Consider the following 27638-nt stretch of genomic DNA (forward strand, 5'->3'; position numbering starts at 1 on the left):
TCAGCTCCAAAGTACAGTTAAAAGCACACCAGCGCGAGTGTGCAGATTGTATATATTTTATCATTAATTAAAACTGATAAACTGTCAGAACTGTAAATGTAATCAATTTTATTATTATTACTATTATTTATTAATGCACAAAATCTAAATGACTTCCTCAGCTGCAGTGTCACAATCATTGTGTGGTGTAAACAATCCTGTCTGATTCACTTTCTCACGACTACATCATGCATTGACTGCTGTTTATGGGCGCTCTCGTATCTGTCATGTCCCAGACTATATGACAAAAAATTATCCTTGGAGATCGGTTAAGGGTCTCACCCCAGACAACCCTTTCTGTCTACCCGACGTTCCCACGGACGAATGGATGGGGGACTTGTCGATGGCCATAGGTGCAGCATATGGCCTGAGGCAGTAGCATTGTCTGAGCTGTTTGGGTAAGATGAAAAAACGGCATTGTTGCACGTGTCACTCAGACAAGACTTAGGGGCGTGTGTCAGGGCAAAGGGAATGCCATCGAAGTCCGTGACCTTTTAATTTGCTGGTGGCCTCTCCCACAGACCTCTGTGTCAGCCACACATGTCCCATTCTGTGATTTGGGACTCTATCAATCTCATCGGTATTGACAAGGGACATGTTTGCTAGATTCAATTTGACTGATGTAACCCAGGAGGAAAATCCATAAGCAGAGTTAAAAAATGCCGACATGTATAAAAATATTATTACCACAATGGGGGCTGAGATAAATTAGGTTAAATGCTGTGAGGTTATGGCCTCTGAGAGAATTACCACAAGGCCTGAAATATGAAATCGTCATCTTTGAAGAATTAAAATGATTTTCTAGAGCATCCACATGAATATCTCAGAGGATGTGACCCAGTATAGATATACTAATGAAAATATGCTCTGCCTTTTCCCATCAATCAGTTTATGTACAAGTTTGAACAGCCACTTGGAGTTTTTAGCAGTTTAAGGTCTTATATTTTGCTCAACAGCCACAGCAAAGTCAAAATATTATTTTGATTTGATTAAATAGTAGAGTAATTTTAACAGTAGCATACATATCATTTATATTTGTAAAAAAAACACATCTTTAAATAGTAGAAACATCCTTCATGCATTTCTGTTATGTTCATTTTCAGGGCAGTTTTTTCTGTGTGACGCATATTGTAGGTCACTGTCTTGCTTCATGAGTGCTACATACACTGTAGGTTCCTATATTTTGTTCCAGCAATACTGCCGCACATATCCCATCCTACCCCCAACCTTGTCCACCCTGTAAAGTGCCATTATAAAAATGTCAAGGGGTCCCTCTCTCTCGTCCTGCCTGTCAAAATCATGTGCCATTATGCAAATCAATGTGTTAACATGCACTCTCAAAGATTTACATATAGGCTATATGGGCTATAGGCAATGGTGAATTCAGATGATTACGAAATTAAACCTAGAGATACATATTGTGTACGTACATTTATGAAAATGGGGGAATATTTTACATGTGCCCTTGAAGGTTAAAACATTATCGCTGCATTAACATGTATGTGGCGGCTGTGGCTCAGGAGGTAGAGTGAGTTGTCTAGTAATCACAGGGTTAGTGGTTCGACCAGTCGGTTCGGCCAGTGCCACTTGCATGGCAGCTCCGTCACCATCGCTGTGTGTGAATGGGAGGCAAATTGTAAAGCACTTTGTCATTTAAGATAGAGATGTGTTATTTGACAGTGCAATCCATTTACCATCATTTTAAGCAACATAATTGTTTTTTTTTCATCTGCGTCTAAAGGCTGATTACTTTGAACACAAATTCAACATTTGTGTTCACAGTATTTAGCAAGGTTTTAACACTAAGAGCAGCAATTGCTTGCTGCTAATTCTTCAATATAAGTAAAACTATCCTTCAAAAAATATAGATTTAAAGATAAAATCTATATGAAGTAAATAGATATATGAACAAATTCAAATCGGTTCAAGTCAGTCAGACACATGTTCGAATTTGAATATATACTTCAAGTTAAGAGGATTTTCATCAATTGATACTTTTTATTGAACAGATCGTACTAAATGGTCCAATGCCAGCACCCTCTTAAACTGGGTTTAAAGTGATTTTCTCTGTGACTATTAGATAGAAATGCATTTGTGATTTTATCCTTTTACATTTCTTAACTCTTTCCTCTTTCACTGGTCTTAAATGCTTGTGTTTGAATTGCAGTGCCTGGAGTGGTTTTGTGGCTCTGCAGAAATGGAAATAGTGTGTTTGAGAAAAGAGGGAACGAGGGATGTAAGAGGAATATGTAATTTTTGGTGGAAAGCATGAATGTCCCTGAAGTGGAGGTCAGCCCTATAATGTAACCATTTGGAGAGAGGATCATTAAAGCCATTTACCATGACTTTCAATGCATTGCTTCTTAAGTAATGACAGAGGTCTTCGTATTGAGGGCAAGTGAAAATAGTTATGTGTATCCTTCTGCTGCACCTGTACTTTACAGAATGTTTCATTGCAGAAAATCAAGAAAGGACAGATAACTTCACTGTTCTATGACACATCAGGGTATCCATTAGCCGCAGAAAGAGCACAAGATAGAAAAAGACTGAGAGAAATAGAGATCGGCCTTCTGTTTTGACAGCCCTGAACCAGAATATTGCTCCATTGTTTGTTTCTCAGAGCAGAGGAGTCATGGATGTGGTTTGAGTGACAGTGAGTCCGATGTACGCTGACATGTTGAGCTGCTTCACATTTCCTCTAATTGCTCTGCATTGCCCGAGCTTGGCACACATGTAGAGCATGGTAAGAGGCGCCTCTTTTTAGGTCGAAACAGAGGGTGCTGTGATTTGGCATACAAAGAGAAAAAGAGGCACGGGGGGAAGAAGAAGAGCAGGAGGAGGAGTAGAAGGGCTTGAAGAGGAGGTATTCTATTATTCCTGATAGACTACTCTGAAGGACAGAGAGGTGATGGCCTTGCTTGTACAACTCTGTGGCATAATAATGTCCTGCATTGAATCTCTGGCCAGTTAAAGCACAGATAAAATGCCAGCACACCAGATATATGATATCAGGTACCAATCAAGTGTCAATGGTGCAAGGTATAGGTTTTGTGGAAATAAGCAAATGTAGAAACAAAGAAGGGGATGTGAGGGGTACAATAGACTGGCATACATGGCGTCAGTTTTGATTCATGGTGTGCTGAAAAGCACTGAGATTGGAGGAAATCCTTGCAAGGGAGGGAAAAAAGCCTCCATCCTTGCTGATGCTATTTTAATTAAATAGTTGCTAGGTTACATCGTGCAGAACGACAGGGGTGGGTGATGTGGCACAGGCGCCCGGGCGAGGGGAATGGTGTGTTTGTGTGTGTGTGTGTGTGGAGGAGAGAGAGAAAGAGAGAGAGAGATGAGGAGAGAGAGAGAGAGGGGACATGTCCCTGAACAATGAAAGCACATCCCTTTTTTCCACACCCAATATATAATAAGGATTTCAAATGTGAGACATATTGACATGAAATACAGTGAGAGCGATTTTACACTCTCTAAAACTCTCTCTAGCTCTCTCCCTCTCGCTCTCTCTCCCCATATTCGTCTGCCTTTTTCATTTTTCTCTCACAGATCAGAGGGTGGGGGGAAGCCCCCTTTCATCTCTGTGACAGTGCTTTTCACCTCCACTGGTGACTTACCGAGGACTAGTGCTCCCATTGCACCCTGGGATGCCAGACGATGGAGAATGCCACGGGTCTGTGTGCCCTGGCAACCGCTCCAGTTTCAGATGCCCCCCTTCCCAACACACACATACACACACGTACCTCCTCCAGCGTCCTTTAGCTCTCCACTCCCAGCCTCCATCCAGGACTTTGACCACACAGAAACCCAGACAGAGCGCTGACGGATGGGGCTAGAGACAGCAGAGAGTCCCTTGATGTTGGAAATAAATCTGACAGGCCCTACTGGATAAGACCAAGCATAATCTTTCTCATTGACTTTAGGCCGAATGGTTTGTGTGTGTGTGTGTGTGTGTGTGTGTGTAAGTTTTTTCCACACCCTTTTCTTTATTTTCAACCCCCTCCCTCATCTCCACCTCAGCCCTTCTTTCCTCCTCCACTTCTTCCCTCTGTGCCAGCAGAGATAATGCCATAATTTACAGCTATGCATTGTAGAAGATGAATGATAGTTGATTTTCTTGCTTAATATGCATTCACCACCACATAATAGTCTTTTTGTAGGAAGAATAAAAGAAATACCTTCAAAAGGAATTGAGCATTTTTATGTTATATTCCCCCCTAATGTGCTAAAAGTGATATATAATTCTCAGTCTTTCATTAGAAACAAAATTGATAATGATGAAAGTGTGCTACCATAGCTGTTCCTTTTTCATATTCTGGAGTGAAATATTGCAGGGTGAAAAAAAGTTAGCTTTTCAGTTCCCCCCCTCCCCATAGTCTCCTGAGTGTATATGGAGCTGACTTCTTTTTAAAAAGTGGGGGAAAAACACACACACACGCAGACACACAAATAATTTTGCAAACGTCTTTTGCAAAAACATCCACTCTTGATGCATATACAGCATAAATATGTATTCCATGTCTCAGTCACAAACAGCTATTTCTCTTTTTACGTTCACTTCTATGTCTCCCCAGCCGACAGTGTAGTAGGAGAGACTGGAGCTACAGCATGTTTGTGTTTCTGCACCAAGAGAGGCTCGGGGCCCAGTGTCCAGGGGCCAGTTTCCCTCGGGATTCCTCCAAATGACTCCAGTGACCTGTTGCCCTCCTCGGCGGTAGGCATGCACTCCAGCAGGTCGCAGTGAGAGGTCAGGGGTCGTTTGAAGCAACACGGTGTCAATATGTGACCTTCTCACAGACAAACAGGATCAATCGGCAAATTAACTCTCTGAACAAGGTCGTGGTTTAAATGTTGGTTGATGGATTGACAAGATTCATATTCATTCATTTTATATAAATTACCTCAAGTGCATATATTTGTGTTTATTTAGTTTCTGAATTTGGCTTCCTATTACAAAATGACAACACTTGTTTGTTTTGTTTTTCATCTCATATCTCAGAAAATGTACACATTCTTGTTAAATTTTGTTTTAGAGGCATAGAGTATGCTTCCAAGAATGATGATTGCCTTTTCTCTCTTTACCAAGTCAAATCCAGTGGACCGGGGATCACAGTGTATACAATTAAAATGAACAAACAAACCCATGATATGGTCAGAAAGGATATTATTGTTGAAATGACCCTTTCACAATCACACAATATACTACCAGGAGTTGAAACACAAACATAATGCTCTATTTTCAAACATGTCTATTCCTCTGATCTTCCAAAAGAAGTGTTACAACATATACACTGCATGCATATCAGTATCATCAGAACCAATCTGTAAGGAAAGTATTCACAGTCATGAAGAAACCATTCGTGGTAATTAAGGTACAAGCTAAATGACAGGCATAAAATAAATGTCTCCCTTTATCCAGAGTAATGTTCTGAATTTGCCGCCTTCATTCCAATCAGTTTTACATTTCGTGAAAGCAGCGCAGAGTTACATTGTCTTAATTAGGAACATAGGCTGGCTTTACAACAATGTGTGGGAGGACCTGGAGGTTGAAGTGCTCCGTGAATGCAATGTGCATCATCAGCCTAATAAAATATAACACTGAAAATTAAGTCTGTTGGACCTGAGGCACGCAGAACAACAGGATCCCTGAAGCAAAATGATGCGGGTTTCAGTTATAAGTGTGTGTGTGCGTGTGGATATGTGTGTGTTTATATAAGTGCATTTGCAAGAGCATAGAACCACAAAGTAAGCAATTATAGAAATATGTTTGTTACTGTATTAATTCTTTCTCTGGAATAGAAAAGAGAAAAACCCTGCAAAGAAAATGTGAAGTAGGCTGCAGCTCCTTTGTCCTAGTTTGAGCACCACATTCGCCAAAGTGCATCAAAGTGTCAGCAATTCAAATATGAAAAATGGATGAAGACAATGGTGCATTTCTCACAATTTGTTCTAATAAAGTGTCAATCAAACTGCTCCATGGATGACATTAATATCATATGATGCAGCATTCCATATCAAAGATCTCATCGATCCTCGTCCCCCCTTTGGCTCAATCTGAGGCCTGTCCTCCCCTCTTATTATCACCATCATCATTCGGACATGAAAGGAGAGAAACAAGTGCTGCACCATTGCCAAGGAGAAACCTTGATCTTGGAGCATTTGCATTCGCCACCTAGTTCCACTGGATGTATGAACGCGTTACGAAGGTACTCTCTGATTGGATGGCACTGAAAAGCTGGCATTCTGCTAATGCTCAAAGCAAGCAGGCTCTCCCCCTCCCCCTCCATACGCTGTCACACTCAGTTGGTGGCACTAGGGGGCAGTCCACTCTGTTGGTTGTTATTGCTGAAGAGGCATCTACAGTAGGATTTTTCATCAGGAGAAATAGGACACAGTAAGAGTTAAATATATATATAAATCATTTATTCATTCATGATGATTCCTTGAAAAATCTATTAAGTTTCTGTGAGCTTAATGCCCCTGCTTTCTCACCATGAAAGACATTAAGCTCTATACAGTAGTGCTGCTTTTGCTAATTAATTTGGAATGTACCATTAATTTGCTTAACAGTTAAGCACATTTTTGTAGTAAATCTGTAAATCTGGACTGTATATACAACATTTGAAATTTGCTTGTCTTGATGGGGGAATATTCTACTCTAAAGGAGTGTGAAGCTAAAGTTAAACGTGTTTTAATGATACAATTATTGATAGTAATATATCTGGTAGATCGCTATAAAAAAAAAAAGGCTGATCAAAAACCAGGCAGGCTGGTGCTTCTGAACCTATTGTTACCGTGTGATACTTGAGAGAATGATAAGCTGCACTTTCATCACAATATATTTTAGTTTAATTTTCAGTAATAGTAAAAAGGGCCAAGATGTATTAGGAATAATAACACAAAATATAATCCATATTTAATTAAAAAGGGGGGTGTCACTGTGTCAAAGAGAAGCGATTAATTTAATTGCTAAATACATGGATACACACGCACACACACACACTTTTAAAGGGGCTATACTGTGTCTGTGGTACAGTATAGTGTCTATCAGGAGGCTGCTGATTAAAGGGCAACAACAATGAAGCATGGAAATCCCCAAAGGAACAATGTTCATCTGGAGATGAATTAATGTAAGAGCAGTGGTGATTACCACAAGGGCAGCCAGCCATTTCATATTTCTAGCACGAGGCGGTGGACCTCAAATTTTAACCATGACGAGATTTAAATGTATTTTGCTTAGCGAGAATCTCTCCTTTTTTTTCTCCCCCATTTTTTCCTGCTTTGCACTGATAACTGGTGCATGTTTAACTCAATTAGGTCATAATACACAGACAGCTTTATAGATGAACAATGTCTCACATATGTGGGGATGTGAATGATGAATGATGTAAATTCAGTGTGTGGGATAACATGGATGCTACGTCATCTTAAATGTGTATCACTGGCTTTCTGTGCATTCTGTTATGCTCCTTGACGACTGATACAAAGAAACACTGGATGTTACATTTGACATGATTCAAACAAAATCCAAACTTGTATTCTCTGTTTTTCATTATTAAAAATAACCATTTCACTGTCATATCTTATCTACAATTTTAATGTGTCTTGATTACTCAAACACGGCTTGAATACATTGTGAATGTTTCCTGTACTTACTACCTGTCAATGAACTGCACTTTTATCTCAATTATCAATAAAAATGCTTGTTTAATTTTGAATTGTGTCACTACGTTTTGCCTTTCTAAATTATTTTATATTGCTTTGTGGAATATGTGCTCAATGAAATGTCAGTTTTTCAAAAGCCCACTTCCTTACTGCAGCTACAGATGCTTAAATGTTTGGTGCTACCTTCTCAGCTGTTGTCATGGCAATGAAAAGATGATAATTGCATGTATTACATTTAAGGTGATTGCTTCATGCTGATCCCAGTCAACCAATCTGTAATTGGAACTGAATTTAGCGGGGGACCTTTTTTCTGTTTTTCTTAGCTTTGTCATAATTTGGAGGTATCCTTGTAAAGAAAGTAAAAAAAATTAAAAGACAGGTCAGAGGAGTTCAAACAAAGTAAAGAGTTCTCTTTCAGGCCTTTCGTGATACAAGGCCGGGTCAGTCATGAAGTATGGCTGCTACTTCTCACAATCGGCATGAGGGTGGGATCACCATTCTGTGTCAGAGAGAAAGCCCACTATTATAGAGTCACCCCTCCAGAAGCTTCTCAGTTCTTGCGGCTGTGTTGGGGACTGAAGGGTGGGGGTCTCTGCTCCCCTTCCCGAAGTGGAGCTCCACGCCGCTCTACGGAGAGGGACTTCTTTGAATAGGCTCCACTCAAGAGGAATAAAAGAACCTCTCCAATGGTTTGTTTTGGAAGCTGTCTTATTGATCTGTCTACCTATGAATGAATACATTGGCCCAGTTTTCCCGCTCATGTGGACAATGGCACTCAAGGCCTGTATTAACTGGCCCGATGTTACTTGTAGAGAATGATGTGCATTAAGAGTAGTTTTGGAGCGCTTGTCATTTTCATCTCTTTATCTACTCTACTAACCTTTCCCATAAGAATAGAGAAGCCAAACTAAGAAAGGCAAATCGATCGATGGCCACTGACTGCCTAAATTAATGCACAAGGACATATTTCATAAGTAGAGTGATGCTGAAACACAATTACAGTATTATTGAGCACTAGTAAAAAAAAAAAAAAAAGACGCAATTTTAAATCTTGCGTGTGACCTTGAGGACCCAAAAAGGAGCCACTGGAGATGCAGAGAAAAGCCTAAGTACTAAGCAATGGTAGCATTGCAACCCCATTTCAAGGTCTTTTACTCCTTTTGCCATGATTTGGAGGAAAGGAGAGAATGAGATTCAACAAAGAGAGGCAGACTGAGTCCATTAACTATTTCACAAACAAGTCCTTGGTGCGGCATCATTTCTAAGGTTGTTAGTCACTCTTACGGGACAGAGTATCAGCCAACTTCAATAGAAATACTGACTTGCTGTTATTTTGGTAATTTACTGACCTACAAACTCATGAAAGTGAATATGGATATATTAAATATCCAAACTCAGTTTCTCCCTTTAGTCATCTGCAGCATTTAATGACCGTGACCAATACATCCATCTGAGATTGCTACTGTTACAGGGACTGTGAGCTGACTGGCTTATTATAGAAACTTGCTTTGAATTTATCAGTAGTTCAAAACAAATAGATGTGCCAAACACATCTAAAGCTTTGTAAATGAACCCATATCCCTGTTGTGCTACTGCTAAGGTCATACATAAAGCTAGTGGAGAATAAGGATAATAAATGAAGGACATAGTAAAGAACATAATTTATTTAAGACAAAATCTAAAGCAGAAATAAATACATGAAAGAACAACAATGTGTGTAATTTACTTTGTGAACCCAACAATGAATAATAAACACTTCGAGTGGTAACAAACAGAAGAAACAATGCCTCATTAGGCCACTGAATTCTGATTATACCAGCTACTTAACGGACCAGACCATTAAAAAAAAAAAAAAAGGTTAATCTGTAACTGATTTGTCAAACACATTTTCAAAACTGAAGTGAGCCACCATGCATTCCAATAACAAAATAAAGAGTTTGCTGTTAAAATTAGAAATGTTTACAGGCCTCGACATGTGTAATAAATACAAAAACAAAGATAAGTCAATCAATAAAAATAGTCATTAGGACAAATTAGATTTTGTTTGAAAGGTAGATTTAACAGATGGTAGTAGACTAGTAATGAGTTCAGGAAGAGCAGGGCGTGGGGGTGGGGTGGGGTTAAATCAACTCACCATACAAATCATTTGTATGAAAACAATCTAGAAATTAGGCAGGATTGATACATTCATTATGTGCATATTCCCCATCATTTCAAACACACAAAACTGAAGCTAAGACTTTCAACATCAGGAGCTTAAAAATGTGATATGGTGCTGCTCGACTTTGTAAAATGTTTTCTGTACAAAACTCACAGAGCTGGAATTCATAATTACAACTCTATGATATAATAAACGTAATGACAAAAGCAAATGCCAGAGAACCTCCAGATTGTGTGATCTGTAATCAATCTGGCATCATCACGTACCCTACATTCCTGAATAAACTGGACAATCATGTTGGGCCAGTGCTTCATGAGCACAATGACTGTTTGTGCGTACATACCCATCAAAGATTTACAGTGTGCAAAGACACTGTAAATACTGTTATTATGTCCTGTTGTGAACCAGAGCTTGTGATTCCCGCTTTATCGAGATGGATCTACAGAAAACAGAAGGCCGCAGAGTTGTAGTCCAGTTGTAGTTTCAAACACTAGCAGACACCAAATCTACAGACATCGGTACAGGGGAACAGACTCACTTGGCACCATTTTAAAAATCAAAACTTACAAATTCACAATTTGATCAGTTAGAAAATTAATAAAAACAAACAAAAGATTGTTCTCAAAAGCTAGGGATGGGTAAAAGTGAAGAAAAAAAATAAAAAAAAATAAAAAAAAAAAGGGAACGCAGAACATGAAGGCGGTACCCTATCAACAGTAGTTGACATCATCTCCCCTTGATCACAATGCCCTTTCAGATTACAGCTGACCTACAGCAGAGATCCTATACATGCAGACAGACACACGGACACAAGCACATACCTTGACTGAGCCCTAAGTGTTGTCCTCCCTTTAAAATCATTGCTGCTGCTCAAAAAAGAGCTTAAAATTCTCTCATAGCTTCTAAAATGGTTCAGATAAAACCAGGGAGGTCACAATGTAAATGAAACATCACAAATCTGCTGGAACGCCTTTTCTTTTAAAAAACTAAGTTTGTCCTTGATGGCAAGTTCAATTAGACACATTTAAATACATGAGCTTCAAGTCAGTGAGATGTCTCCCATCTCTTCCTCCTCTGCAGGAACAACTCTTCTTCGGTTGTCCATGGTGTAACCCTGGTTAGCGGCATGACAGCTTTACCCAACCAGCCAGTCAAGGAATATCCACCGGCTGCTCCTCCCTCCTCCTCCTCCTACAAATTCAGACACGTTGGTCCTTGCCGCATATATTTTAAGACTTATTCAGAAACTTTTGTAGTCCGTAGCAATGGAATTTAGACATTAAAAAGCTATTTTGCGTGAACACATATTTTAAGTGTGCTCAAAAGACACACATTGGGGCACAAGTATGGCATTTATAAGTTCCGACAAAACTAAAAAAAAAAAAAAAAGGGGGAAAAAAAAGTGATTTTAGGCTAATATGAAGCCTCCATTAAGATCTCCAGATTCAATGATATTCTGTGATCTAAATGCAGCTTCTTTACAATGCGTCACTGTGGGAAATTAGAACTATCATGGAGATACAGACGGGAATATAGATAGTTGCATGACTCTTTATGTCAGGGCCCTGCATATAAGAACCAACCAATAAAACTTAACAGCATGTATCCATCCCATCATGGAGAGTAACTCCAGAAGTTTTTTTCCTGGATAAGTCGGTGATGTAATTCATATCCAATACTAGTTAAAAAGGAGTCTGTAAGAAGCTGCATTAAGGACTCAGTAAAAGACGTGATGACATCATGAAGCTGAGGATGTAGATGGATTACATATGACCAGTTGTGAAAACGTATTAAAAAGGAACATCAATTAAACTCTCACTACTGGCCTCCCTAAAACTGGGGGAACTGTGCAGAACTGCCACACCACATGTACAATTAATTGTCATCAGAATCAGATAGATACAGTATTTCCCCTCCTTGCAATCATATTTCATACAGCAAACTGGACCTGTCTCCAGTCTCTTACTTTGCCAATACACAGACAGTGATTAATATTCTTCTAACTCATACTTTCAGTCCGTCTGTTATTAAGGTTTATAAATCTTCTCCAAATAAAAAGGTAGTGGTCGTAGTAGTAAAAACAATGACAAGAGTTCACAGAATCATCTGTGGAGGAAGCACTGGAAGTTGAACCAGGAGCTCTGATGATATGGTCAATCATTGTGGGGTGGTCAGAGGGAGGAGGGAAAGGAGGAGGGAAAGGAGGAGTTGTGGAGCAGAGTCATCAATAGGCCTCTGTTGTCCTCGCTCAGTCCTTTCTGATCAGGCCGTACACACAGTAGCCCTGTGTGGGTCTGCCTGCCACTGCTGGGTTGTTGATGCTATGCCGCCATGAGATACTGATGGTAAAAGAGACCAAAGAGGGAGGTGGAGAACAGACAGGCAGCAATCCACCAAGTAAAGAAGGAGAAGAGGCCCCGGAAAAGCAAGGGGCTGAAGACAGTCCGCAGGCCTCCCAGGGCCATTGACAGCTGGGCTACTGACGCCCTGGCTCCTGTTTCTACCACCGTAGCTGTTGCCGGGGCTGCTATTGGAGCCACCCCCATCACAGAGTCAGAGTTCATTTCGTGGGTGCAAGGCAGGTCTTCTTCGGGATAGACCCACCAGGAGTGTCCACCTGTCATAAATAAAGCAAAGGGAGAAAAATTGCTTGAACCTACGGTGGGCAAAGAGATATTCTAAATTGGAAAATCACTGAGCAGTACATGACTCACCTAAGGTTTTTAGCAGCAAAGTTGTATGTAGGAGCATCACCAGTGGTGCCACATACTGTAGTGCGATTACACACAAGTAATAAAAAACACGTGCAACCTGGGGGGGAATCAGACAAGAATTGCATTTATATGGTCCTTTACGCAAACTGTTAAACACAGCCTATTGTAAGACTTGAAGGTTTAACACCAAACTCTCATAGCTGCTTTCTGTTTCTCTGAGGAAAAAAAAACTCTTCAAACATAATCGAATGTAGGAATACAGCCTGCTGGTCAATATTAGTTTTAATATTGTTAGATTTTATTAGACAAATGGGATTATTACTGATGATGGTCACTGGATGTTTCAGTTCATACAACTACCACATTAGCAAAAAAATAAGTAAGAAACTTGGCCATACATCTTCATCACTCGGTTGTAGACCACAACTCTTTCACCAAGTCTAGAAATTAAATTCAACTAACAACTGACATTCTTGGTAGTATACCTGTATTTGCAGCGCTATATATTATATTATTTAGGTTGATGTATATTAACACTTGTGTCAAGAACAAGAATAGGAGTTGTAACATAGGAGGGTCTCTTCTAAACTAGACCAAACTGCCAATACTTCATGTTGGGGAGGGCTTTTAGAGGCAATGATAGGAGCTGATGTGTTTGGCCACAACTCATACCAGTCCTAAACACACTCACTGATAATGTATCCAATTTCCAAGTGCACCACAGGTGGGCTGCTTGCCTACTGCATAATGCATGTCCTGTGTGTAGATGACTGAGTTTTGTGCTCTGTTCCTTAATTCACAAAGACCGAAACCTAAATGCGTCTATATTTGCTTTTAATAAAAGGGAAATGGGCTTACTCCTAAATTTCTCCACCTCCAACAAGGTGGCTCCATCTAAGCGGTTACTATGAATTACTGATCTTAACAGTGCTCTGCCTTTTAATCCCTTCAACAGTACAGCATGTGCTTAATGGCATAATGATATATTTTTTTTAAATTGATGGAGAGTTGGAGAAGGGTATAGTAAGGATTTTTTAAATCTATTATCTTATTCACCATCTTCTGCAGGTCAACGGTACTTATCCGTCCGGCCTCCTTCTTCATCTGGTCCACACCCTTCTGGGCCAGGTTGAGGTAGGCCTGCAAATGATGTCTCATCATAGCGAGCCGGAGTATACACAGCAGTATGATGGTCCATAAGCGCAACGTATCGTACGTCTGCTCAGTCATCCTGATATTAATAGAAAGACAGGAGTGAGTAAGAGAGGGGAGGAAGATGAAGGGATGACAGCTTTTTCTGGCCTGCAAACTCAACACATCATGCATCTGCTCCATCATCTGGATGGTAGGCCGAGACAATGAGAGACAGGAAAAGGTGGTAAGAGCAAAGGAGTCATAAACAACTCAGAAGAAAAAGTACAAGGGGATGAAATTGAGAGATAAAAAAGGTGAAAAGGGGGTACTGTAACATGAAATTGGGCTTAATCATGTTTGACCTTGATGGTATCACAGTCACAGTCAGCATCAGAAGAAAGTTTTGACACATGACAGAATTCAAACTTGCAACAAAAGATGTTATCTTAGAAAGAGCTCACAAATGACAGCAGTTAGAGACACAATATAGCTTTCCCTGATGTATGACTAAATTTGTTTACAGTGTAATTTTAACCAGAGTAGACAACGTGTGTATTGTCACTTCATCTACGAGCTGAATACATTTCTTATCTCATTGAACTGTTGTAAATTCCATTTTCATAACTGCTGTTGCATTGTTTACATCCATTTTCCAGCACAAAACCACAATTACTTTTATTTTCACATATTTGCATTGTTGTCCTGTCCCTCTTGTTTGAATGGCAGGTAGTTAGCTTGCTAGATATCAAGGGCGCCCAACCGGCTTGCCAACCAAGTGCAGATCAATCAAAAAAAGGTGCGAGAAAATACACCTTCAGCACTCTCTTGCTTTCAAGAAATGTTTAGGCAATCTCATACATGAGCTACAAAGCATTTTTACCACAGAGTTCTAACTCTTAGCAAAGAATATAATTATGCACTTTCAAGTAACACACTTACAGTTAACTTCTCCTACAATATACCTCAACAACAAGTGGGTTAAATCTCTTCTTTGCAAATTTGACTATGACTGTATACACAAGTTATTTATAGTATAAATTGGAATTTATTTGCCAACTGTTGGAACCACATAATTACTTTTACTTACAAAGGCACACTCTCCTTGTCCAGGGTAGGGTTCATTAAGTAGTCCTTGGTAATGGGCTTCACCCACAGCAGGACCATGATAAGAGGGGACAGGAAGTTGATATGAAGCAAAGTCCTGTAGAAAAAGGGAGGTGAAAGAGAAGATGCACAGTTTAACCAGTTTAAAGACAAAAAAACATCCAACAACTTGATAATTAAAAAATCATCATCAGTGACTTCCATATATGAATAAACAACCAGCTCATTGAAATCTTCTCTTTTATAATCTAAATATGAAGTTAAAATAGTGAGAAATAAGGTCTATGCTATCAATGTAACTTTCCCTGAGAGGGGTGAGAAGATAACCAAGGCACAGATTTTGAAGGGCTCGGAGATAATCCCTGCTAGTGACAGGGTCTGAGGATGTAAGCTCATGACAGTTAAGAGGGGGAATGGAAGAGGAGGCCATTTTGGAGAGTCTGCTATGCCAAAGTGGATTATCTGGATGCGACGTGCTCCCTGCTCTGCACCCCCTATCATGGTCGTAGACATGCCACCCAGTGAGTTCTGAAATAGAAATCCGCCCCAACTAGGAAGTCTTCATCTGACTCACAGGGTGCTCTTTCGCATCTGACACACACTGAATAGTAGGAGACAAGTACAACTGCACTATATTTGGCTTCTTGGTACTACTTGAGCACTATGTTTGTGGCACATCATGTGTTAATTAAGCCCAGAATCACAGATATAGCAGGCTATCCTAAAGCTTTTTTCTATTATCATTAGAAACAAGTCATTCATTTAAGGAGGATGGCATGAAAGTTATATGCTTTCACCTAAAAATACCAGTGAGGATAAACATTTGGACTCCAAACTCAAGGCTGATCCTAGAAAAGGGTCCTTAAGCAGCTACAAAACACATTGAGACAAGCAAAAGTATTTAAAAAATAAGGCACATTAAAACATTTCCTGACCAGGAACGGATGTTTAAGGTCTTGCTTTAACAAAGATTGCCGTGACTTTCCACCTTTTACATTCTCATTATTAAGAATAAGGAAGACATCAAAAGTATTCAATGAAAAATACATGAGTGAACACAGAAGTAAAGACAATTACTGTAGTGGACTCACTGTGTAAATTTAGCTGTGGTCAGATTGAGTGCATCTAGGTGCATCTGGGCCAATCGTAGACCAGGGAAAGTTAGAAATGCTCCAATCAGGGAGCAAAGCAGGGCCAGGATCAGCTTGAAGGTGAGTTTAGATATGGGACCCCTGTGAAAGAGAAAACACATAGTGAGTTACTACTGTAGTTTCATGAGTCATAAAGAATTCATGAAGGCATAGAAAACAAAAATGATACTGAGAGAATACTGATTTTGTACTTACTGGGACTCTAAGCCCTGGTGCTCCAGAAACTGTAGCGCACTGTCAGAGAAGTTTGCAAAACCTAGAAATGAAAAAAATACTTGACAGTGACTCACTGGTGCCAAAAGTAATCAAATTTGGTTGTGACTAACGGGGTCATTTGCGGGAGAAGCACGGTAGAGCACTCACCTGTCTCCAGACCAAACTCTAGGTAGTTTTCAGTGACGATGAGAATGGCCATGGCTTTGACAAAAAAGAAGAAAGCAAAGGTAATGCAAAGTGAACGCTCGCCTCCTTCCTCCAGCTTGAAGTAGTGGGCCGTTAGAGAGAAAAGGGTCTTTCTGTGGGGACCGAGTCAAGGAAAAACATCTCCAGAAGCACACTGGCATACAAAGCAAATACAAACTGCTTTTGCAGATATATTTGCAATGCCTTTCAAGGTTCAAGGCAAACAGAAATAAGTCTCCACAATCAACCGACACAAAACATTTAGAACACAGTAACACACAGCTATTCACCACACAAAATGTGTTTCGTCTTTACAGAAATACACACAGAGTTTGTGCATACTTACAGGCCCCCCTCCACCCATGAACGCTGCACAAACCCTGATGCCAAGCATGTGTGGGTCTTTAGCATCAATGCCTGCCATTGAGGTTGTAATTGTATTTTACTCTTTCTCCGTCTACACTGATCAGAAGGCTAAGGACAGAGCATGTTTCTAAAACGAACTCTGGTTGCCAGAGAGATTTCAGGTGACAGCATGGCAATTTTTCTCTCCCTTTTAGTCCATTTCAAGAATGGCATTCAATCGAATGGAGTCTTCTTTCTTTTTTTTCCCCCCTCCTTCCACAGTACTGTGAAGACAGCTGTATAAACACTGAGCCAGCATGAGGCTGAGAAGAGAAATAGTCATGTTTGAGCTATCATGCGGTGGGGCTACAATTAATATACTGCCAGAGTTGGCCTGTCAACATTGGCCAAAGGTAAGGATATGCAGTCACATTTTTAAATTTCAGTAAAATGAGGGAGGAAAAGTGAGGTTTTCATGTGAAGATTCAGATACTTAAAGAGCATGCTGCTCCCGGGTTATCAGTGAAGGTTAAGGCAGCAGAGCTGATCTCCAGGGCAAGAGTCTTAAACATATCATCAGAGCTGAAATAGGGAAACTGAAATCAAGTGTCCTATTAACACATATATTGAGCCAACATATTCCCTCATCTTCATCTTCATAGTCCCATTTCATCTGTTCCACAGTCTGTCCTTTTCCCCAAGCGTATCAGTCTGTTGGGCTGTGAAAATTGGGCCTCCAATCTCCAACGTAGGCAGGAAATGACACACCATCTGACCGCGGTGAGCCAGGCCCGACCAGGAGCACTGGAAAGATTGATCCCTGTGGTTGGTGGCAAGGATAATGCATATTATTTAACCATCATTCGGTGTAGCAAAATAGCAGGTAGCCGTGGAGCATAAAGGTGCTGCCTGGAAGTCAAGCCAGTAGGAGCGTATTTTATAGTCTCTCCTCGCCACTGCTGCAATCACACAATCAATCTGGAATGATTCGGTCTCTTAAAAACAAAAAGGATGTCAACCTATGACATATAGTATTGTGAAGAACCTAAAGTGAAAATTATAGAAATGTGTAAACGCAGAGTCTATAGAATACCTCAAATGTTTCCAACCCACTAACAGACATAATAATGTACAGCATAAATGTGTTACCAGTTCAAAAAACAGTTTACGTCTTGGTTAGCCCTATTTCTTATCGGACTGTCTCCTCAGTTTAGTTTTGGTGTAAAGAGTCACTGATGTAAGGATACATGACAAAAGCAAGCACTAGCAGGCACCAGACCACGCTGATGTTCATCTCTCCTGAGGCTTGAGCCACACCGTAGTAGAGTTCTGTTATCAGATAGACCACAGTTGCCGCTACTGTGAAATCCACCAGCCACTGGAACTCTGGGAAGTAGTGCAATGCTGTGGGCATAAGGAGTATAATTAAATCCAAACATATACAGCACAGTATATATACACACTTAAAGAGTGTAATTGAAAAGAAAACTTTTATTAACCATTTGCCCTCTTAGATTTATACCTAATGTGTCCACTTCCGTGATGCATTTCGTCTCCAGCTGTAAGTCTATGTCCTTGGGAACCGTTAGTGGCTTATTGTCTATGTGACCATTGTACTTTCTAGGGAAAAAAAGAGAGCAGCAAAACAAGAACTGGAGTCAGGATAACAGAAATAAGCAACTACAAACTGCAGGTAAACATCATTTCAGATCATTTGTTTCATCTTGCCTTTTATACAATTGAAAATAAGTAGCAGTTACTCACATTTTTGCACTCTTATTTTGTATTTATACAGTAAATATTGATAAATAATACAGGCTTAGTGAGATGATGGTCTGAGTACTTCAGGTTGAATTTATGTTTTCAAATTACTTTTTCTACCTCCCAAAGAGTAGTGGTAGTAAAGCCATCACAGGTAAAACCCCTTCTTTGGTGTGATATTTAATTCAGCTCTGGCATCCAAATTTAACAGTTGACAGAGGTCTAGCTACTTTTATTACAACTAATACTACTAGACTCTTAGATGACCAAGAGGGATAGGCAGGGATAGGGCAACAGATAGGTAGTGCTAAATTGGCAACAGCAGGCTTATGGGGAGCTCTACTTTAGGCTTGAAGAACTGTCTGGTGGGCCTCCTCAGTCCTGGGCTTTGTTTGTTGAGCCCCGTGTGTGCGCTGGATTCACAGGACAATGCCACTGTAAGACTCAAGGGCCAAACATGCCCTGGACAGATTTCATCTCTGAGGCACCTGACAGGAAAAAAAGGGGCTCAGCTTCACCCCTGACTGAGGGAGTCAGGCCGTTCACAAAAGGAATGGAGCTGCATGGCACGAGCTGGCAAAAGGACAGTGGTCCATCTTTTTCTTCAAGGGATTACTGAACATGTGGCGCTAAGAGAGCCTTCACCTGCCTCATATGGGGCCTGAGAAAGGACTGCGCTACAAAAACCGCCTTAAGTTAGAAGCTGGACACCATGAGGAACAGTGAGGATTAGCTTTCAGTTGTGACTTCAATTGAAATTCACATTTAAGAGAAGAGCACAAAGGAAACGGCACTAAATTCACGTGTTCAACATATGGTTCAACTTCTACCTGCAGGCCTAAAAATTCAATAGTGGTTTTTTTGAATTGCAAAATAGTCTTGAAGGAAAATCAACATCTTCCAGATCAAAGCTTGACATCTGACCACTCTGAAGACATAATGCTGTTCGATTTCAGAGAGGATGCAATCCTTTTAAAGTGTCATCCCCTAAAATAGCCTAAATAGTAATGGCGCCCAAAAAACAGGACTAACTTTTGTCACATCTACTAGACAGGGCCACTTCTAAGCCGAGTTGTTCTGAGCCTCGATGAAGAGCCATAGAGGAACAAAACAACAAAAACAGATTTCTGTCTCCTTACTTCAAACAGGCCTTAAATGAGCCACATAAACATATCAGCATCATCTGTTTGCTGACATGCCTGTGGTCTCCATCCATCTCAAATGTCTGCTTCTCATCTTTTCTTTCCTCTCTGATGAAAGGGGTGCCTTTCGTACCTCCTCTGTGCCACTGCAGTTCCCCAACCCCCAAACAATAGCCCTTCTTCATTCCAGCCCCCGCTTCCTACCTACCTGTCTTTCCTCTTCTGTCCTTTTTGTTTCCCAGCTAAGCTCCTCAACTCATCTTCCGTGGGGTGCTGATACCAACGCAGACTGTGAACAAAGAAAAGGAGAGAGATGTGGAATCAGGCTCAGACATGGACAGAGGAAGATAGAGTAGGAAAGAGGACACGATGAGGCAGATACTTTCAAAGCTGGAAAAAACTGACTGAGCTAGGTTTGTTGTCCTAGTATGTAATTATTAACACACAGTATAAAATATTGATCATGTGATTTGGGTCATCACTTGTCTGTTCACTTCCATTTCTTGGAAGATTGAGATGAACTCTCTTAATGTTAAAAGCTTAAAATGTCTTTACATCTCTCCCTAAAGCAATAATTTAAAAAATCTCACTGAAAAATATTCTTGGAAGCATTGACATTAAGTCTCGCATCTCTGAACAACTCAAAGCCTACATTTGTAACAGTTCTGAGCTTTATTATTAACTTGCAAAAACACATATAAAAAAGACATTTCTCAGTGTTTTAGTTTGTATCAGCGACTCTGATACGCATCTAAAAAGCATTCGTTAGAGGCTTTACAAAAGGAAGGTTATCTGTCCTTAAGGGCAGAGTTTGAAAAAGGAGCTAATTTAAGAGCCTCCTTTGAAGACAAGCATCTCAGGCACCCTCCTTAACTTTGTTTAGAAACCCTCTTGTCAGAGCATCATGAGAAGCACTCTTTGTGGCAAAGGAAAGTAGAAAGAGCACAGCTTCTTTTACACCATAAACATCTATTTATTATGGAAAATTAATTACAAAATATTCGGGAGGGACACTCCAGACCTCATGCTTGAGGCAAAAAGTTTTTGAAAAATGTTTCAACAGTGCCCTGAAAAGAAAAATGAATTAATAATTTAATGTGTTCCAAGAAACTGTTGAAAAACATATGTGGCACTAATGAGAGGAAATGAGGCGGGCACTTTATTTTTACGCACCGTCCTCTCGGGTCATCCTAATAATTTGATGCCCTTTGGTCTTTGCAGTATGATTTAATGATCCTTTTTTTCTTATTATTCTATCCAAACCCTTTTGAACAGTCTGTCATCTGTGTAAACATTATGATCCCTATTGTTGCGGACTCGTTTTGAAATCAACCTTTAAGAAGGCAACTGTGGAAATGAAACTGTAGCATTTAGAGAAACTATCTGAAACAGCATGTACAGGATACTACATTACCTGCCACTGCAGAGTAGCCATCTCGCAAATGAATAATGAGGTATGATTTTCTGAATTACACTGGCCATTACCATGGTAACCACCAGCTGCACACCGATCACACCCTGCGGAAAAAAGATGGGGTAAATCACATTTAAATAATAATTATACATACCATAAAGCAGTTACACATATGTATAGGTTTATATACTGTAGACTGAAAGCCTCAAGCATATCTTCAAACTGCACCTTAAAAAAATTATATTACAGATCTCAGATCAAAAGTCTTGGTGTCACAACTTCTCTTTAAACATGCCCTCACACACATACAAACATACCCACAAACACACCCGCATGTCTTTCAATGGGGACACATACAGTATGTTGTCCCAACAAACATGCTGATTACAGATTTCGACTGTTTCCCTGATACACTATCTAGCGACACAAACAAACGTATGTATGTGTGTGTATGTATGTGACAGGTTAAACTCTATAGCATGACCTCTAGTGTTTGAGGACAGTTCATTGGCAGTATAATGAGTGAGTAAGCTGGTATTTGACAGAGGTGAGGCAAAAGACTTATTATAATAATGCTTCTGTCGCCATGAAATTCTGCATTAACATTCACGGTCCCCACAAATGGATCAGATCATCATATACTGCTCCACCATCCGGCCAAAAGTTAAACCTGTAAACAAAATCTAGTTGTGCACTTCCATGAAATGTGCTAAGAACATTTATGGTCCCGTAGGATAGGGATGCACAATGTAACAGCACGTCATCGGCATGCTGCTAAAGGGCTTTAAAATGAAACTTCTTCCAATAGATGACACTTAAAATACACCATTAACTAGGCTAAATGCTTGAAGCTGTGAAGGGGACGTGAGGCAAAGACGACGTTACCACGTCTGTGAGCGTAAAAGAGGGACAAACATGCCTGTGGTGTGGAGGTCTTTTTCAAGTTTCAGTTTGAGCATTGCTCAATGCTGGTCATTCCTTTTACAAATTGAATTACTTATCTTAGGAGCTGTTATCCCAATCATTAAGAGAAATTTGGGAAGTACAAAGAAACAGGCACAAGTGAAAAACTGTTTTCAGCAGCCTCTTCTCCAGTCCTTAAACAAGGGCTAAAAAATATGAACAAATCATTTAGAAGCTACATGGAGTGCATTTCTCTGGACAACCAGCACATGGTGACCTGCCGCAGGTATCTCTCAGGTGTGGCCTTACGTGAGCTCTCATCCGATTTTATTTTATTCAGTTACTTTTTAAGTTTAAGCAATGGCCTGTAAACAATATGTTGCCTACTGATTTAGGCTAATTTATTCAGCAGTGTGCAAAAGAGCACACTATGTCTATCAGTGTTCTTTCTTTAATTGCTGTACAATTGTAGAAGAAACTGCATTAATTTACTCGTTTTGCAACCTGTGAAATGGGTTAAATTTACTCTGGTTGTTGTCAGGATTGTCTCAGAGAGAGCATCATCCAATTACAGTTACAGTAGGATGAATTTTACAATCTGAATGTGAACATTTAATTTATGTCTGCATCTGCCAGTGGACCCTAACGATAAGAGTATGCATAATTATATGTTAATTCAGCTACAGGGGTTGAGATACTTAATGCTTTCTGCAATTACGTTGAAAAATAAAACACATGTATCGGCATATTGGATATCGGCCAAAAACCCCATATTGTGCATCCCTAGGATAAATATTTTTGATTTACGAGAATACATGGCTCTTTCATCTAGATGAGGTGTTTGATTAATAATGCAGCCAATAAAGCATAAGCTGCTTTGGACCAGTCTACGTGAAACACCAAAGGAAAGCATATTTTCTTGGTAAATACTGTAGAAGAGAAAGTTGAAAGATTAGGCTCAGCAACCTTGATTAAGATCCAGAATTCAAACACAGAATGACCTTCATTTCACCATAAACACAGACAAGGAGAGCAGTCTGTAGGACAAAGGAGTGTATAATATGACAATTTACAACTTAAATGAGTTGTAGAACCAAAAAGAGACACTGTGGCTACTGTGTGTAATGTTTTAGGCTACCGTCATACTTGTATAACAATACTGAGATCCACTCCCAAGTGCCTGCATTGTAAATAGCATGGTATGTGAAAGTGCCTGGGACTCCCCACTACTACAGCCGCGTCTTGCATGATTGGTGAAGTTCAAGTCAACAATTTGCAGCTGGGGTAGACGTGCTGACGTAGCGTTGGCTGACGTGGCGACAGGGTTGGGTCATATGTTCAAACCTTCCAACCGGCCGCTGTCAGCCCAACAACCGGCAGTTGCCAATATATTCACGCAGGAGTGTTTGCAGTGCCGTTCCATCCACCTAGTTTCAGTCTGTCGCTGAGCAGCATCTCTCATTCGCTATTTTGGGGGAACCCATTAGCAAAACAAAACGACAAAAAACACCCAAAACACTCGTTGCCCTTGAGGTGATTGACATTTGGCAACCAGAAGAGATTGTTCTACACAGTTTCTACCAAAGTGCTGCTGCCTTGAATGTACCTGGTTGGATTAGGAAGTCAATGAGCAAGACTGTTTCATGGCAGTACTGTATTTACAGCATTTTTAGCAGGTATTTAATTCTCTATATCAGCCAGTTCCATATCCAAAATCACAATATGTATGACTGATGCAATTTCAAATTACTGACAGAGTGACAAATGATTAATATCATGAAAAGGCACACAAATGTATTGATCACAATGAACCAGTCAGTCTAAGTTTGATTATAAGGGACTGAATTATTAACCAACCAACAACTGTAATGTGAGTACGTTTTGTGGTGTAAATACAGTGTTCACTCATTTCTGCTCTGTCTGTCACGATGTCAGCCTCCATGTGCCCAGGAGAATGAACAGCCAGCACTCCTGTGGTAGGTACCCACAGATTTAGTAACATAAGGAGCTCAATCTCAACCCAGCACTCTAAGATCAATATTCACTTAAGCTTAAGAGGCCAGAATCATTCTCTCCATGCTGCGCTTTTATCCACTCACTGTAGGGTAAGGTCTGCAGGCTGGTCTATCTCTTTGGTAATCAGCAGGAATCATTGATATCTGTGCCCACACACATTTGAGCAAAGAGAACCAATTAGTTAACTAATCCCCAATAAAATAGTTTTTTCTCTTTGCCAACAACAGTCTTATTATCTGTGCTAGCACATGGAGACATACCAGTGAATCTACACTTGAAAACTCATCACATGAATATACAGCAACAGACCCTGTGGCCTCTGTTTTCTCAACGTGATGTTGACGCATCAATAATATTAGGCTAAACAAAGCTCCCTGCCCTCTACTCAATAGAGCCTGAATTCATCCTAAAAGGGAAATGTACTTTGCCTAATGTGCGTCTTAGTGGCAATCTAAAGAATTGTTGGTCCATTAAGGAAAAAGTATTTCAAAGAATGGAAAATTAATATAGGACTCAATCTTTTCAAAAAGTAAAAACTCGAACATGCTGACATGCAGATTCTGAAAATGTGTCGTCTGGGTCGGTCCATCGTCTAGCGGGTCCTTGGCAGATCCTGGCCAGCATGAAGCATACCTTATGCTTAGTTATTGTTATAGTGTCTGTGCGCAATACTCTCTCCTTCCAGCAACAAACACTGATAACGATGCCCAAGCTCACTATTCTCTGGTTTCTGCGAATCTCTTACTTTAATTAATTTTTGCACCCAGTCCACGTTTTTTTTTTTTTTTAAGTGCAGCCTTCAGCATTAAGCTTTGAATTGAATTTCTGCAATGGCAAGATGACAAGAAGTGGGCTTTTGGGCTGCATGTGCTAACTTAAGTTCACACATATCCTGCTTCAAACATAAGACTGTACACAGGCGTACATTCATCATAATGAACAACCCTGTGCGTAATACTAATAAAAGTATTTCCGAGTGAAGGTTAAACCTATGTCAGAATACAGTAGGTGTAGAAGTTGGAAGTGAATGATGGCTACTAGACCTAGTTTTTGGATTGGTCATGGGGATCCCCAGTGTCACCCAGCAGGAGGTAAGCTGCAAAAGCTAAAGTCAATACCTCTTCTGGAGTCACAGAGGGGAGAGTGGGTGCCATTAATTTGGCAATCATACTCACTCAAGATGTGACGCGTGACCAAATACAACCTCTCTGACTCAAGACATTTCTCCGTCTGAGTAATGGTCATGCTATATAGGTCAAAAGCACACAGCCTTCGTTTGGTGGATGCTGACCATACTCGGTGGGGGCTCTGCAAGGATCTCAGGCCCGGGGGAAATTGAGCCAGCATGGACTCTCTTATCTTGCCCAGTCCGCTTGACCCCCTCCACACAACAACCAAATGAAATCTGTAGGGGGTAAGGAGTGGGAGCTGCAGTGATAACCACCATCAATAAGAGCTCAAACACCTCACTACTATTTTGCCCATGAAACTAACTTTGAAGCAGTGGAACCCCTTACTGACTGATGCTTTCCCAGTTCCATTCATCTGGACTACTCTTGAGTGTGTTTAATCCTTCTCTCTAACCTGTACTGAATGAATATATTTACTACACTTTCTCACAGACGTATTGCTGTTGATATGGGCCATACTGTACTTCGAAATGAGACTAACACTATAGCAGTAAGAGACACCACTCACTTGATTTGAAGAATGAGTGGCTCGACCTGCCTGGTGATCATTTCCACATTACTAATGCTATTTTCGACACGTTGTCACTGTTTTCCTGTCCTGGCAGCTGTTACAGAGAACATGTATCTGAAGAATTATACAAACTTACCTCAATATTCAGAATAATACAACAAAGATAAACTCCCCGATTGTGTTGGAGACAATTTATTAAGTTTCATCCCATTTTACGGTTTGAGATTTACGTGTGCTGAGGTTGACATTATTTGGGAATAATGAGTGCTATAACAAAACAACACTACAATGTATGCAACCAGAACTGTCCATTTCTGACTAGTATAATATTATATACACAGTACAGCTTGCAGTGAACATATGAATCATCAATTTCCCCTCATCAAACGTTTTCCTGACCGGTTTCTGAAAGTCCTTAACATGACATTTGATTTTAACCGTCAGTGTTCAACGAATGTTTGTGAAATTGCGAATAAGCTACATCAAAAGAGTAATTATACTAATTACATCTACTCTGAGGGCATCCTGAGGTCAAACCGAGCAGCTCAGGTAAGTGAACACACCTTGACTTCCCCCAACGGTGTCCTGCTACAGCTCAATGGCATGCTAACTGTGTGCTAGTATGACACATTCAGGCAAAACATAACTCATCTTCAACCTCTATCCGACAACACAAGCTAATACCAATAGTCCCAAACACTGTTATGTGGCTAACACCACTTAAAACCGTCCCCAGACTGCAGACGTCCACTTTTAGCTACCGCTAGCCGAGCAGCTACACACACTGTCCTAGCACAGCTAAGCTAAAGCTGCAAGGCACAACAACAACAACAACAACAACAACAACAACAACAACAACAAAACTATCTGCACGCACAGAATAACTCAGCGACGTTACAAAACCAATGCTCTATAAATAAAGTGCGAGAAACGAGAGACGCCGTTGCGTTCAGGTGCTCTCTGCCTGCCACACTCACCATGTTGATGCAGTGCAGCTAAAGCGGACTCTTCTTCCCCGACAACACTGAGCACCCCGAGGCGGAGATCAAGCGGCGAGGAGCACATAGGCCCTTCTTGCGATGGTGGTGCACAAAATGAAGGGGTTTCTCATTCAAATGGTCATCGTATCCTCGCAGAGATCGGCGCTGTGTGGTCAGAAATCGACGGCTCCACAACCTTCCGCTCGCAGGTATTTTCAACTGCAGTAGAGGTCACGCTGCAATTTGGGGCAAGGAGGCGTCTTCACGTGTGCCTGTAGACATACGAGTAAAATACGAGGGTTTAACTGTTCGCACTCGTACAAAGAATTCAAATTTAAATGTGTTTTATCATGCAGAAAATGCACGTGTATGCAGTTTTTTTTTATTTTGATTTAGGAGTTAGGTATGTTTTGTCATTTTGTATAGGATTAGGCAGGACAGCTATAAGTATGCAGTAGGACCTCCGCAACCGGAAGAGAGCAAAGAGTCACCATCACACATGACAGATCGATACCTGCATCAGATCTGCACATCAACGAGTGAAGGCCAATAACACCGTCTCCCGGTTGATCTCGGAGTTATTATCAACAGCATACATTGCACTTTGTGGCTGCATCGATTAATAAACGAACCAAGCCCTGCAGAAGTCTCTACCCTGACTTAAGGCGAATCTTAAGGGTTGCTCGACCCTCACAGTCGTTACTACTGTGAGGTTTTTAAGTAATATTCATTCACAAACTGTAACCAGGCAAATCAGAAAGTAAGAAGTGCCACAGGCTGCAGTGATATAGGTCTAACTCACTTACTGAAACCCTTTAGAGAGACTCAAACCTGTGAGTTATTGGTTGCTTTTTAGTGGTTATATTTTAACATCCATGGGCACAATTCATGTTAAATATGATCACAATAGACATTTATCATGAAACTCCATCCTAATAATACACATACACTGTTACACTGTTTCAGAATCAGAAATACTTAAATAATCCCAGGGGGAAAT

The 27638-nt window shown here is 40.4% G+C and overlaps 1 protein-coding gene across 1 annotated transcript; it reads right to left on the bottom strand.

Annotated features, from left to right (window-relative positions):
• Window positions 1–9356: 9356 nt before the first annotated feature.
• On the bottom strand, window positions 9357–26868 carry tmem161b (transmembrane protein 161B). The gene is made up of 12 exons (XM_035658738.1): window positions 26636–26868; window positions 21039–21142; window positions 19833–19913; window positions 18244–18341; window positions 17969–18125; window positions 16338–16489; window positions 16170–16230; window positions 15915–16055; window positions 14807–14920; window positions 13642–13816; window positions 12586–12682; window positions 9357–12488 (listed from the first exon to the last, which is right to left on the bottom strand). The coding sequence occupies exons 1-12, from the start codon at window positions 26636–26638 to the stop codon at window positions 12193–12195; spliced, it is 1479 nt and encodes a 492-aa protein (XP_035514631.1). The 5' UTR covers window positions 26639–26868; the 3' UTR covers window positions 9357–12192.
• Window positions 26869–27638: the final 770 nt, after the last annotated feature.

The sequence above is a fragment of the Morone saxatilis genome, unplaced genomic scaffold, assembly GCF_004916995.1.
Source record: "Morone saxatilis isolate NCDOM2014 unplaced genomic scaffold, NCSU_SB_2.0 Contig16, whole genome shotgun sequence".
Lineage (NCBI taxonomy): Eukaryota > Metazoa > Chordata > Actinopteri > Moronidae > Morone > Morone saxatilis.

Excerpts from the sequence above, each read along its gene's own strand:
- tmem161b (XM_035658738.1), bottom strand. Across the intron at positions 18,342-19,832 it reads GGACAGAAGAGGAAAGACAG|AAAGTACAATGGTCACATAG; the intron begins GTAGGTAGGAAG and ends TTTTTTCCCTAG. Across the intron at positions 16,231-16,337 it reads AGAGTTTGGTCTGGAGACAG|GTTTTGCAAACTTCTCTGAC; the intron begins GTGAGTGCTCTA and ends TTTCATTTCTAG.